Source organism: Heptranchias perlo, chromosome 3, assembly GCF_035084215.1.
Source record: "Heptranchias perlo isolate sHepPer1 chromosome 3, sHepPer1.hap1, whole genome shotgun sequence".
Classification (NCBI taxonomy): Eukaryota; Metazoa; Chordata; class Chondrichthyes; order Hexanchiformes; family Hexanchidae; genus Heptranchias; species Heptranchias perlo.
In genome coordinates this window covers 42237639-42252445 of record NC_090327.1, presented here as the reverse complement: position 1 = coordinate 42252445, position 14807 = coordinate 42237639, and the positions used below count along the sequence as shown (strand labels likewise).

Genomic DNA, 14807 nt, shown 5'->3' with positions numbered 1-14807 from the left:
TATTGAAGCACATCATTGCAATGTGAAAATGAAATTGTATCATTTGAATGTGACATTATTTATAATGAAATGACATGTGACTGTTCTCCCTCCAAAGTCATCAAGTCTGTGCCTCCATAATATTTGGACTTATAGTACAGCTTATAATTTATAGAAATGTATTGCATTTGATTTTTTTTTGTCGTACAACTTCCCCATGTAACTTTCAAAAGGGAATTAGATACATACTTGAAAAGGAGTAATTTACAAAGCTATGGTGAAAGATCAGGGGGTGGGACTAATTGGATAGCTCTTTAAAGAGCTGGCATGGTTCTATGATGCTGAAATTTCAACAATCTCATTTTCATCTTTTTAGAAGCCATTTTCCTTTTAAGCCTCATTTTTTTCAGTAACCAAGGAATAGTTTGTTCTAAAATCTAAGTTTTGGTGTCACCACATTAAACACCAGAATAGTTAACCACAAACAACAACAAATTTGCATTTAATGTAGGAAAACTGTCCCAAGAGCATAATCAGACAAAAATGGACACCGATCAAAAGAAGGAGAAATTACGAACTAACAAAATTGACAGGCAGGAAAAGATCAGCTGGTCCATCAAGCCTGCCCCACACTGTTCGCAACCTATTAGGACAGGTGACTAAAAGCTTGATTAAAGAGGTAAATTTTAAGGAGCATCTTAAAGGGGGATGGAGGTAGGGACATTTAGGGAGGGAATTCCAGAGCTCCGGGCCTAGGATACTGAAGGCAGGGCCATTAATGGTGGGGTGAAGGAAGTGGGAGATGCTCATGAGTCCTGAGTTGGAGGAATGCAGAGTTCTCGGAGGGTTATGGGCTGGAGGAAGTTACAGAGATAGGACGGGTTGAGGCCATGAGGGAATTGAATACGAGGATGAGAATTTTAAAATTGAAGCATTAAGTAGATTGTGAGCCAATCTAGGTCAGCGAGCACATGGGTGATGGGAAGGACTTGGTACGATTTAGGATACAGGTAGCATTGTTTTGGATGTGTTCAAGTTTATGGAGGGTGGAAGATGGGAGGCCAGCTTGGAGAGCATTGGAATTGTCGAGTCTGGAGGTAACAAAAGCATAGATGAGGGTTTCAGCAGTAGATGGGCTGAGGCAGGGGCGCAGACAGGTGAAAGGTGAATGTAGACAGTCTTTGTATTGGAAAGGATATGAAGGTCAGAAGCTCAGCTCGTGGCCAAATAGGATGCCAAAGTTGTGAACAGTCTGGCTCAGCCTCAGACAGTGGCCAGGGAGGGAGATGGAAACTGTAACTATGTATAAGAGTTTGTGGTGGCAGCCAAAGACAATGGCTTCAATCTTCCCAACATTTGATTGGAGGAAATTCCAGGACTGGATGTTGGACAAGCAGTCTAACAACACAGAGGCAATGGAGGGGGCGAGAGAGGTGGTGGTGAGGTAGAGCTGGGTGTCATCAACCTGACATTGTTTCTTTGGATGATGTCACCAAGGGGCAACATGTGGATAAGAAATAGGAGGGCAAGGATAAATCCTTGGGGGACTCCAGAGGTAATGGTGCAGGGGTGGAAAGAGAAGCTATAGCAGGAGATTCTCTGGTTACAACTGGATAAGTAAGAATGGAGCCAGGCAAGGACAGTCTCACTCAGCTGGACAACAGAGGAGAGGCATTAGAGGAGGATGGTGTGGCCAACTATCACAAAAGCTGCAGAGTTCAAGAAGGATGGGTAGTGATAGTGCTCCATGGAGGCAGTCACAGAGGATGTCATTTGTGAATTTGATTAGGGCCGTTTCAGGGCTGTGGCAGGGGCGGATTGGAGAGGTGCAAACATGGAGTTTTTTGTAATTCATGGGATATGGGCATCGCTAGCAAGATCAGGATTTATTGCCTATCCCTAGTTGCCCTCAAGAAGGTGGTGGTGAGCCACCTTAAAACAGCTGCAGTCTGTGTGATGAAGGTATTCTAACAGTGTTAGGTAGGGAGTTCCAGGATTTTGACCCAGCAACAATGAAGGAACGACAATATATGTCCAGGTCAGGATGGTGTGTGACTTGGAGGGGAACCTGGAGGTGATGGTGTTCCCATGCGCCTGTTGCCCTTGTCCTTGTAGGTGGTATAGGTGGCAGGTTTGGGAGGGGCTGTCAAAGAAACCTTGCCGATTTGCTGCAATGCATCCTGTAGATCATACACACTGCAACCACGGTGTGCCGATGGTGGAGGTGGTGACTGGCCTGTCGATCAAGTGGACTGTTTTGTGCTGGATGGTATTGAGCTTCTTGGGTGTTGTTGCAGCTGCACACATTCAGGCAAGTAGACAGTATTCCCTCCCACTCCCGACTTGTGCCTTGTAGATGGTGGAAGGGATTGGGGCAGTTAGAAGGTGAGCCACTCACCACAGAATACCCAGTCTCCGATCTGTTCTAGTATCCACGGCATCTATGTGACTGGTCCAGTTGAGTTTCTGGTTAATGGTGACCCTCAGGGTGTTGATGTGGGGGATTTGATGATGGTAATACCATTGAATGTCAAGGGGAAGTGGTAAGATTCTCTTTTGTTGGAGATGGTCATTTCCTGGCTCTTGTGTGGCGCAAATTTTATTTGCTACTTATCAGCCAAAGCCTGGATGTTGTCCAGGTCTTGCTGAACACGGGCATGGATTGCTTAATTGTGAGGAATTGCGAATGGAACTGCACCCTGTGAAATCATCAGCGAATAGCCCCACTTCTGATCATATGATGGAGGCAAGGTTATTGATGAAGCAGCTGAAGATAGTTGGGCCTAGGACGCTGCCCTGACGAATTCCTGTAGATATAGCTGAGATGATTGGTCTCCAACAACCACAACCATCTTCCTTTGTGCTAGGTGTGACTCCAGCTACTGAAGAATTTTCTCCTTGATCCCAATTGACTTCAGCTTTACTAGGGCTCCTAGGTGTCGCATGCTGCCTTGTTGTGAAGGGCAATCACTCACCCCGTCTCTGGAATTCAGCTCTTTTGTCCAGATTTGGACCAAGGCTGTATTGAGGTCTGGAGCTGAGTGGTGCTGGCGGAACCAAAACTGAGGTTGCAGGAAAGATGGGCATGGATTTGGAAAGCGACAACAAGTTCAAGGACTTTGGAGAGGAAAGGGAGATTGGACATTGGGTGGTACTTTGCAAAGACAGAGAGGTCAAGGGTGGGTTTTTTGAGGAGGTGGTAATGATGGCAGATTTGAAAGGAAGGAGGTCAGTAATTGAGCAGAGGGAACCGTGTACAATATGAGGTAGATTGGGGGCCAGGAAGGGAAGTTTGGATGGTTGGCAGTTTAATGGAAATAAAATCAAGATAGCAAGAGGTAAGTCTGATGGATAAGATGAGCTTGGAGAGGGCATGAGGGGAGATAGGAGAGAAACTAGAGGACAATGCAAGTTCAGGGTGGGGCAGGGGGAATCTTGGCTTGGTGGACAAGGGGAAAGGGGGATGCATTAGATGCAGCTGAATGAATGGTTTTAATCTTAATGACAAAGAAGTTCATGAGCTCGTCGCATTTGTTGTTGGAGGTGCAGATGGAGGGGGCAGGGGAGAGGGGTTTAAGGAGACGGTAGCAGAGAAAAGGTTATCTTTGCATTCCAGGATCCTGGAGTAGTGAGCAGTTTTGGCAGAGTTCCCTGATAATGGTTCTTCTATAGTTTAATGACACATTACACGTTCCAGATACCTGTTTTGTTTCTCATTCTCGTTATGGAGAAGGTGTTAGTCTTCTGCTCTTTTTTTAGTTCTGTTCTACGCAATGTAGAAGTATTATTCATATATATTGGAAATGCATGGTTAAAAAACTTGGAAGTTCGATCATGCACAGGTTTCAGAGGTCCGTATTGTGCGCTTATATCCCTATTTATAAAATCCTTTACCTGCTGATTTCTATTTAAATCTAGGCTGTTTTCTCCTTTTGTTTTTCCTTCCCGTGTTAAAGTGTTCAGATAGTTATATCAACAATAGTTCAGCATATGTACAGTTTCATCAGGAGCTGTAAGTTTAAAATATTAATAGTTTGTACATTGATATTTATATTTATAAACGTGTAAGTGGGAATTGAATGACGAGCTTTTTATGTCTGAATTAACTTTTTCAGTTCAATGAAAAATATTGAAGCGGTTTTTTTGCATTCTGACTGAGAAAACTGCCAAAAATGGGTCAATTTTAACTTAAAACATGAATTACTAGTGAATTATAGGTGAAATCGTTTTTCTCAGATTTTTGTAAACACAGTTCTCCCCTGCAGAGACTCAAAACAATTACAAAACACAAGCAAAGGTGTTTGAAGAGTAAAGCATTTTGTATTTTTAAATGGGATTTTAAAAATATATACATTTACTTAAATGCATGGAAATACCATAAAGATGATTTACACTGGAAATATTTTGCATTGGTTAGTCGTCTTTTTTTTTGTCGTACATTTTTTTTGTGTCTTTTATAAATTTCCGATTCTCAGGACAACCAGCAAAGCAATGCTTTGATGCTTGCCAAGATCAGTAATATACAAAAGTCTACTGTTCAAAATAACAGTGTTTTTCTAAACCAAAATAGAGCATCGCAAATAAAAAAAAATCTAACGCATCTTATAGATCATTCTGTAGTTCCGATTTTAACATTCGTTTTCACGGAATCCACATAATGCGCCCATCTTTAGCATATTTTGAAGTTGTAAGTAATTATTTTGTGGCTGTATTCTAGTGTTTTGTTCTAAACAAAAGCCCTTATTCCCTTTGTCATTTGTTTTGCAAAGTGCGATAAACAATAAGGATTGGAGAGAGCCAAATGTTTCAGGTAAATCGCAAGGAAGTTACGTGGTGTCGTTGGGCTGGAAATGTTCCAAATTTGGGTATTTAAAACGAACGATTATTCTTCCTTACTCCCGGATACTTCCGGTTTGGAAGGAATTAATAGGATTAAAAACACACCGAGCTAGCTAAAACGACTAGTTCTGTATATTTAAATAAAGGGTTCGTGCACCCTTGAGTCTTGTCTTTTGGCTGTCTCTGTGGTTTTGACAGGCTGAGATCTGCCCGTGTCCTCCTGACCTTGAGGCGATGGGTGAAGGTGCAGACGCACCTTCCCACGGGATCCAGCGAAAAAAGGAGGCAGCTAGTCAGACCAGCTTCCGAGTTACCTATCACCCAACTCGAGTGCCAGTCATATTCACCTATTCAGCCACCTTGATCTTGGGATTCCGTCCGTCTATGAATCTGCTCTCGACCCTTTGCCCTGATCCAATTCAGATTTCAAAATAACTCCAGGAACTTGGCTTCATTCAATAAGCAAGCAGGTTGGATCCAATGATAAGATCCAACTCTATTTCTCCATTCATCAACATTAAGGGTGCTCCCAAATTATTTAGTGTAACAATTTGGGATAAAACGACGACACTGACCAACTTTTGCCACAACTGAGCGGACTCGGGCTCTTTAGGTATATGTTTAATTTCTTTCAGATCCTGAAATTTAAATATCTGATCATTTGTCCTCCAGTGTAATCTCGATAACTCGTGCGGCGGTGGGTGAGTTTGCATCCTGATTTCCCACCCCCCAAAAACTGAGCAAATGGGCTTTCAAATGCCCAATGCAGAATGCTGCTGTTGTTATGCTCGGTCACAGTGCCACGTCCCTGCACGAAAACAGCCAATGGCTCTGGCTCTGTGGGAGCCAGGTATCTGTTTCGCAACTCACGTGGTTGTGGGCAGGTAAATGCAAAAAAGCCTATTAAAGGAGGTCCAGCTCATTTGCATGGGTTCTCACGCAAGCAAAAAAAAAAGAAAAGCGAACTCCTCCCCTGGGCCGCTGTGGTTTAGACGGTTGTAGGGTGTTCTGGTGCAGGTGTGGGGTGGCTTTCTCCTCTCACTACTTTACTTTTCACTGGGGGAGGTGAGCGATTTATTTGGGGGTCACTTTTCAGGGTTTAGTTTTAGTTCACTTTAGTTTCTGTCTCTTTTCCTTGTGATCATGACGGCGTCTCTCGATTATTTGGTGGTTTTATTTGGGGCAACAGCCGGGGCACATGGGAAAAAGCTTGGATCTGATGAGAAGGAGCTGGTGCTATTGTTATGGCAAGTGGTGGATTTGGCAAACGAAAAGGTACGAAACGATTATATTGTTTACGCTCTGTTGTGAAAAGCTGGGGGGAAACAATCGTTACAATTTCAGAGAGAAATGCATCTATCTCCCAGCACCGCGAAAGATAATCCAGTTGGTCCGAGATTTCGATTCAATTTTTTTTTATACTTTGTTTTCTTCTAGGCGGGGAAAGTACACGAAGTATTTGTAAAACCGAATAACTTGGAACTAACAGAGCAATGCACTGAACACAATGGCATTACGCTGGAAAACCTGACCACAGCAGAACCTCTGGATGAAGTCCTTCAACAGGTGAATACACCGCCTTCCGTGTAAGGCTCACTTTACCCAGCCTCTGCTATTGGGAGGTGAAATCCGACATGATCGGCACTAGTTCTGCACCAGAGTGTTGTTTTTTTTCTCCCTCTTGGGCTATTTCTGATTTATTTTGCCTGAGAAACGTTGCATTATATTTCGAAATAGTTCTGATTTAGGAAACTTCAGTCTTTGTGAGGAGAAAAAAGGGCCAGGTAGTTGACAGTGATTCGACCTCCAAGGACAGTACCACAAAACTAACTTTTGTATAACGCTGTAAATAAATTTAAGTCAATTTTATGTAAGATTAATTTAGACCCAATTGTTAATCGAACTGAATTTGTCTGGAGAGGACAAATTGGATCTGGTTCTTAAGTTGCCTTCAGGAAGAAACAAATGCAACTTTTTCGTTTTAATTAGCTTTACAACATTATTTAACCAGATTAGAGAATTAACTACTAAATGACTCTGTACATCAAGTAATGCTATGAAACTTGTCCGCTCCAAAATAAAATCGTAATCGACGTTCTACAATGAGAGAGCGTTAAGTAAAACTTCTTTAAAAAATGAAATGATTAAAGTTTCTTGATCAATGTGAAGTGCGGGATTATAATCTGAATGCAAATATTTACATCGGAATGCTGTTCAGGGACTAAGGAGTTGAAATGTCCGGGGCGGATCTCGCAATCCCAAACTAAAAGTTATTGATGACGGAGCCAGAACATTTTCAGTGAGTGTGTGTATTTTTTATATATACACACAGACTTGGAATCTTATGAATTATGCTTTGCACCGACCTGTCTACCCAAAACACAACTGGATTACACTATTAGCCTGTATTACTAACAAACGGCTTTAGAGGCCCCAAGCAAATCACTTATGCAAATTCCACCGAGCACGTGTACCTATCCTTTCTGCTGCCCCTGGTAACAAGATTAGCGTCAATTTATTCTAATTTGACGGGGCAAAATAAATAGGCTCGGTATCACAAGATTCAAGAGTGGATTGGATGTATCTAGTTCTGTTTTGAACACAGCGTCACTTTACTCACAATCATTTATGAGCAGAAGTGATTTAGCACAATAATGTCGCTGTAATATAACAATGTTTTAGATTTGCATTTTAAATAATAATCTACAGGTATACTGAAATCAAAAGCAGTACTCCTTCAGTAAACATGAAAAGGTCACAGCTTTTCACTGCTTATTAATGAAGGTACACACTTGGCTTTAGTTTCTCGGAGAGCGAGAAAGAGGTTTACGGTTAGGGGGTGACTTTCATTATTTTATCTCACATATATTAGGGAATTGACAGGAAGGTGTTGATATTAATCACTTATTGTTCTTACACAGTTCAATCGATCTGTGAGCAGTGAGTTGAATATTGGAGTGGGCACTTCATTCTGCCTTTGTACAGATAGTCAACTACACATACGTCAAGTCTTTCACCCTGAGGCTTCTAACAAGGTATGCACTAATTGTGCTTAAACATGCTTTTAAAAAAATAAAGTAGATGGTTCTAATAACTGTTACAAATGCGTTATAATTTAAACAACTTATGTCATCTTCGAGTTAAAGGTTAAGTTAGTTTTGGAATGTGTTAAACGACTTTACATGTTTAACAGCTCTTTTTCGTGTCTTTCAACCAGTAATTTTACCACGTTAAATGCTGTTTTTGAAGTTTATAAAAAGTATCGAGTAAGCAGCAGGCATTTGCTTCCATTTTCTTTGCAACATATTTTGCGCGAATGTAAAGGGCAAGCTGGGAGGTCATTATTGTGAACGACTGTTTTCAAACAGACAGACGCCTGTGGTTTACATTTCGTTCTTCCTCTGGCAGAATGTCACGTTACCAGAATGCTTCTATTCCTTTTTTGATCTACGAAAAGAATTTAAGAAATGCTGCCCAGATGCCCCTGATCTCCACGAACTCGATCTTGGTGCCATGTCCAACCGTATCCTTTTAAGTTTTTTCCTTCCCCACCCCATCATGGAAGGCCATGGTGTGTGTTTTGTTTCACCACGCGATGCGGAAGTGAATATCCTTGATGTCTCCCGAGAGCTTGTGGTTCAAAGCTATGCAGAATATGAAATAATTGCCGTGCAAATCAAAAGAATACAACCTGTAGTGAAAGCTATGACTCAGAGCATGTCGTGTTGCATATTATCGGAGGCTAGATATACTTAAAGGGACACTGTGTTTGGCAAACCTTTTACCCCTTTGTTTACAAACACACAGTGCAATCATGTCAATCGTGCAGCAACACATCATTGGTCATTTACTATGGGCGATGTCACTGTGACAACAATCACCCACAGATTTCCTGGACCGTCTTCCCCCAAACAAAAAAAAAGTAAGAGCTCCACCCCGCCTTGAGATACAGTAATTCTGTCTTTATAAATTGTCTACTACTGTTGAAATCTTCTCTTCAAGATGATACCATGTTACTAAATAAAGGAGAGTGTGATGTTTAATAAAAATGAAAGTAAAGCTATAAAACCCACCTAAAAATTTTGATGGGCAGCAAAAACTTTCTTAGGTGGCTCATGTTGCAGCTCAGTAATAATTTTTGGATCAGGTGGTTCAAGGAACTGAATCTGCACAAAGACTCCCAGTTGAGGCAATAACTGCTTTACAAGCATCAATCATGCAAACAAATAAGGTAATACAAGCTAATTTAGAACTCTTAAAGGATCCTTGATTGCTGTATGTAAGTGCACTACCTAGTGAAGCGTTGCATCTTACAGACCAAAATAATTCTCTAGTCTGTGCTGAGTCATCTGATTTCAGTCAGGATAATGCAATGGGAGGGGTATTGCAATTGGCCCCAACGCCCTTGGGTTTGGAGAAGAAAAATCAGCCAAGGCAGCCCAATTGTTATCAAGTAATTTGCACTGGAAAATGCCCGTGCATGAACATTGGGTGGAGATAATGAGGTTCAGCTATGATGGATCCATGGTCAAAAAGCCTACCAACACTCATTGTCTAATCTTCCACATGAAGACTGGACGCTTGACGGCTCCCTCAGTGGCCCAGTGGGTAAAGTCACCACCTAGTGTTGTACAAAAACAGAGTGGATGGTTACAGGTTTGAATCCCAGTCTGTGCTGAATTTGCATATTGCAGCAGGGCTGCTATAATTGTTCTGTGTTCCTTGGCTGTGGAGGGGGCAAATCAGCTTGGGTTCCCGCTTTTGATTGCTATCCAGTGACCCTTGCTGGAAAGTTAACTTGTATGCACATTGTGTGAGAACTGGATTGGGCTTATCTGTGGTGCCCTCCACAGTCAAATCACCTGTTTACACTGACTCTCTATGTTTGCACATAAAGAATGGCCACCATGGTGAGGTACTGGAAGGAGACCAGCACCTATGGGAACTATATCCTAGTAAGAGCCAACAGCTTCAGGAGAGGAGTAGAGAAAAATTTGAGTAACATAGAGAGGACATAATGTGGTTTCCAAGGTAATGTGCTGCCTAGATGTTTCTAAAGGCCAAAGGGTGTCTGGTCCTCATGGAAGGAAGCATACCCCATTGTGGTCAGCAAAGAAGGGGAAAAAGCATTATTAAAAATTTCTCCTAATTTTCCCTTCATCGGTGTACATCAACAACTTGCACTTATATAGCGCCTTTAACATAATAAAATGTCCCCTATGCTTCACAGGAGCATTATGAAACAAAAATTGACACCGAGCCACATAAGAAGACATTAGGACAGGTGACCAAAAGCTTGGTCAAAGAGGGTTTTAAGGAGTGACTTAAGAGAGAGAGGTAGTGAAGCATAGAAATATGCTTGGCCTCTGCTTTGCACTTTCACACATCAAGATGATGGGTAAGATGATCACAGGGGGTTCATACCTTTATCCTGTTTAAGCACCACTAACAAGAAAAGACATTTTTACATTTTCAGTTTTCCTTTGTTTATTTCTCTTCTCCTGAAGCCAATAACTCATACTGGGCTGCAGTTCCATAGGTGACACCAACCCAGATTCCAGTTCTTTAGGTACATCACAAGTTTGCAGTTCTAGGTGTATGAGCCCAGACAGTGAGCTTCATCAGGCTATTTGATAGTGGTAGTATAACAGCCAAGTTAATCTTGCCCTCACTTGATGTCGGCATGTCGACTTTCCAACAATTGTGGTCACTGGATCAAGAGCAGGAATATTGGCTCGCTCTCCCCAACAACCCCAGCTCAGAGATGCTGACATAAACATAATGCACACCACAGCGGAGATCAATTAACTTAGCACAGATAATACATCTGGATCATATGGCACAGTACCACATCATGCAACACAATTCTCCACTAAATCATTGGGTCAGCTATGACCAGCCAGTTGAGCATCAACATTTGTTTTGAAAGTTCTTTCATCATCCTCAAGCTGAATCTGTTTCTGTTTGCACCACACATGTGGCAGCTGGGGCAAGGGAGGGGCGGGGGGGGAGTGCAGGGTTGACCTTCAGGGGAGGTCTTTGAGTGGCACACAGAACTTTTTCTAACATCTTCATGTTGGGGACTCATTTAGCATTTTTTCAGTTGACCATTTAGCAATGCAATCAGCTAGCCACTCCTATAATGGACTTCATTATGGTAGAGCCTCCTATCTATTATGACAGACTATTATGAGTCATGTTTCTAATTTACAAAGCAGCCGATGAAGGAAAAATAATTTCCTTCAAGGAGAGTAGACTTGTGTTTGTCAAGGTAATGGGGAACATTAATTCCACATCAGTGTATATAAGAATTTTCAGCCTATTGCCCTGTTGTTTAAGTTCACATAGAATGGCACCCCACATTGTTTGTTTAGAAACAGCGCAGGGACATAAATGACATTAAAACACAATAGGTTCAGTTGTGGATTATGTCAGATACCAAACATATGTACTGCTTTTTTGCCTCTCCACAGGAGAAAAAAAAGCTTTGTCAAACATTTGTTCAAAGACCGTGCCCTTTAATAAGGGTAGTTGTGGGATAGTCATAAGACTGTACTAGATAGCATAATCCCACCCTCACCCCTCCAATTTTCTCTCTATTCCCCTGTTCCCCATCAGAAGGTGGTGACAAATCATGTGGCAGTTTTCTCTTAGCTCATTAAAGTAGTTATTGTTGACGAGTGAACATAATGGGTATCGGCAGGCTGGTTGGCTGTCGAGGTGGGTGTTAGTCGTGTTCAAATTTGTTCACACCTGAGTCCAAGCATATGCAGTAAGGCTCAATAGTAATCGGAGCAGGAATTCTGGCTGATATTTCTTCATTCTTTAGCTCAGGGTTATTTAAGCCAATTCTATTCACTCCCCGCCCCCTCCCTTTCCTCTGCTGCCTGGGCTAACTCAACACAGACTAAGGATCATTTGGTACCAGATCTGGCAGTGCATCAATATCTTTGAGAGAAGGGATAGAAAGTTATGGTGGGAGTAAGGAGAACAGAGCCTGCCTTACAGAGTTGACAATACAAATCTGCATCTATTCCATGCCATCCAATTGGACAGTAAATTTATGGTTTTCTGTAGAATGGGAAGATCATACAAAAAAATCATAATCAGCTTTTCTCATTAGGCCATCACAACTTTAAAGTTTGCTAATATTTTTATTTAAAACCTGATATTAGGAAAATTCTCAGGGATGTCTCATAGTATGAAAGCAAATATTACTATTATTGCACTTTTGGTATCACTATAACAATTGCTATCATCATTAAGCACTTCTTTCCTTGATGAATTTCTGCAGATCTGCATCTTGAAGACAATTCAGCCACCTACAAATTTGGTGTTTCAGATATTATGAAAGCAAGCAACATTATATTAACCATTATTTCTGAATCCCACAGTAAGCAGCAACAGTCCAGTAGACTACTTTTTGCTTTAATGTGAATGAGTTGAGTTTTCTGTTTGTAACACTTTAATCCATTTAGATCACAGGTTTACAGATCCAGAAAGAGTGAATCACAAATTCGAAACAGGGACCTGGTAAGTCGTCTTAATCTAAATATAAAGCTTAGAGCTATTTAATAATGATGCTGGGAATGATACTCATTCAACATTTATTTGTTTACTCTTTCTTGTTAATTTTCTCTGCCATTTTTTGTCCCCACCCTTCTTCTGAAGCTGTTGACTTCTTACTGGGGTACACTTCCACAGGTACCACTGTCTTCCAAGTAGTTGTTATTAATATTGGATTCCAGTCGGTTAGTGTCCACACGCCGTGGAGAAGGAGGTGAATTATAATTGATTTCATTCCTGTGCTTACCAGTTTTCTGCACATGCACTTTCCAGCATAGGTCAGAAGCTGGCTATATTTTCTTCTCCCTAGTCCAGAGTATTAATCTTTTTTTAAAAAAAAACATATTATAAAGTTAAATATGAAGAAGATACAACCAGCCTTATAGCACAAATGGTAGACTTGTTTCTTTTCTCCCTCTACCTACACTCCTGCTCTTTTGGTTGTGCCTTGCCACATAACATTTTCTAGTCTAAACAGTAGGCAGACTACTCATTTCTAGATCTCTGCCAATGTAGCTGCTGCTAGGACATGATTGAAGGTGACCTTTGATTTCCTTCCATCCCCTTAGGGAAGCATTTCAAATGCACTCAAAACTTCCCTCACTGCTAAGATTGGAAACTCGCATTGTGGGCATTTGAGAGTCCAAAGTCGCAATGCACCAATCCATGATGCAATACAAGTGCTAAACAATGCCAACATGTTGCACTGCTAGGTTGCATCCATTTACCTGTTAACCATTGACCATTTGCCATTTCACAAGAAGATCATGGTTTGAATTCCAAGCTTCAATTCCACCTACCTTGAATTATCTTCAGACATTATCTTCAGCTCCATCATCTTCAGCTCCATCATCAACTCCATATCTTTGCCACCAACTCCATCCCCCTTCCTAGCCACTGTTCAGGTTTAACCAGTCTGTTCACAACCTCAACATCCTGTTCAGCCCCTAGCTGAATTTCTGATTTCATATCCTCTCCATCATAAAGATCGCCCACTTCCACCTACATATCTTGGCCCATCTGCCATTGAAAGCTTTATTCGTGCCTTTATTACTCCGGACTTGATTATTCCAATGCTCTTCTGGCTGGCCTCCCATTTGCCACCCTTCGAAGTCTTGAACTCATCCAAAACTCTGCTGCCTGAATCCTGTCCTGTCCCAAGGCCTGCTTGTCCATCATCTTTGTCCTTGCTTAGCTCCTGGTCTTCAACGCCTCAAGTTTAAAATTCTCATCCTTGTGTTTAACTCTCTCCATGGCTTCACCCTTCCCTACCTCTGTAATCTCCTCCAGCCTACAACCACCATCCTCCGCCACCCCTGCCACCCCTCCCACCCCCCCCACCCCCCCGAAATTCTCCTTTGGTCTGACTCTGTCCTCTTGTGCATCCTCCCCTCCCTTCATCCCACTATTGGCAGCTCTGTCTTCACCCACCTAGGCAGGGGCCAACTGGCTCCCCGAATTCTTCAGGATTCTCAGAGAGAGCGCTGATAACGCTGCACTATGGAACCATTCACGGGAGCACTTTGGCAATCTTACGATTTCCTAAGTGACCAGTCCGCCCCTGCACCTAGGCACCAAGCCCTGGAATTCTCTCTGTCTCTCCACCTTCCCCTCCTCTCCTACTTTAAGATCCTCCTTAAAATCCACCTCTGACCAAGCTTTTGGTCACCCTTTCTGATTTCACCACCTTTGGCTCATTGTCTGTTTTTCCTTATGGCTCTGTAAAGTGCTTTGGGATGATTTTCTACTTGCAAGTTGTTCTAGTTAGCACATTGAATGTATAATGTATTTGTCTGTGCACCCTTATGATTTGTTTTGTATTTATTTGAGTAAATTATAAGATGTGTGACAGTCAGATGTAAACTTCTGCTAAGTAAATGCTGAGTGCCATGATCAGTGATGCATTAAAATAATAATGCTTTATTAATTGTTATCTGCATCTCCTCTCCCCCTAAAAGGTGGTGTAAAAGAAGAGAAAATGATTGACCCTGATAGTTGGATACAAATGCCTCTAAATTACAGTAAATGTAGTAAATTGCTTTGTCTATTATTTTAATGAAGATGTAAGCCTGTTTATTTTAAATGGGTTTAAAAAGCCTCCATTAAAAGGATTAAACGAAGGATTTTCTTACAAATATATAAAATATACAAATATATTATGCGCTAACAATTTCAAGATGAAAATTTTGCTGTTAAAATTTTCATCCTCAGCAACTTCACAATATACAGGAATTTGGCTATTGGAATTGTTTCCTCAGCTTTTTGAAATCAAAAATAAAATAGCAGCCATTACCATTGACAGTGTAAAATATTCTCTTTGGATTATTGTATATTCATTTATGGAAAAATATGGTATTTACATTTTCTGGTAGTGATTTATTATAGATTCTATTCCTAAACCAGCCCAAGCATAAGAGATCATT

General features: G+C 41.4%; 1 protein-coding gene across 3 annotated transcripts in view; it reads left to right on the top strand.

The window, feature by feature from the left end:
• Positions 1-5784: 5784 nt before the first annotated feature.
• LOC137312844 (epithelial splicing regulatory protein 1-like) overlaps positions 5785-14807 on the top strand; it is a 76915-nt gene continuing 67892 nt past the window's right edge. For all 3 annotated transcript variants that reach the window (XM_067979247.1, XM_067979246.1, XM_067979244.1), the window contains exons 1-6: positions 5785-6093; positions 6256-6384; positions 7740-7853; positions 8227-8341; positions 12113-12211; positions 12297-12351. In XM_067979247.1, the coding sequence (XP_067835348.1) occupies positions 5962-6093; positions 6256-6384; positions 7740-7853; positions 8227-8341; positions 12113-12211; positions 12297-12351 (644 nt within the window). In that variant the 5' untranslated portion in view covers positions 5785-5961. The remainder of the gene's footprint in view (positions 6094-6255; positions 6385-7739; positions 7854-8226; positions 8342-12112; positions 12212-12296; positions 12352-14807) is intronic.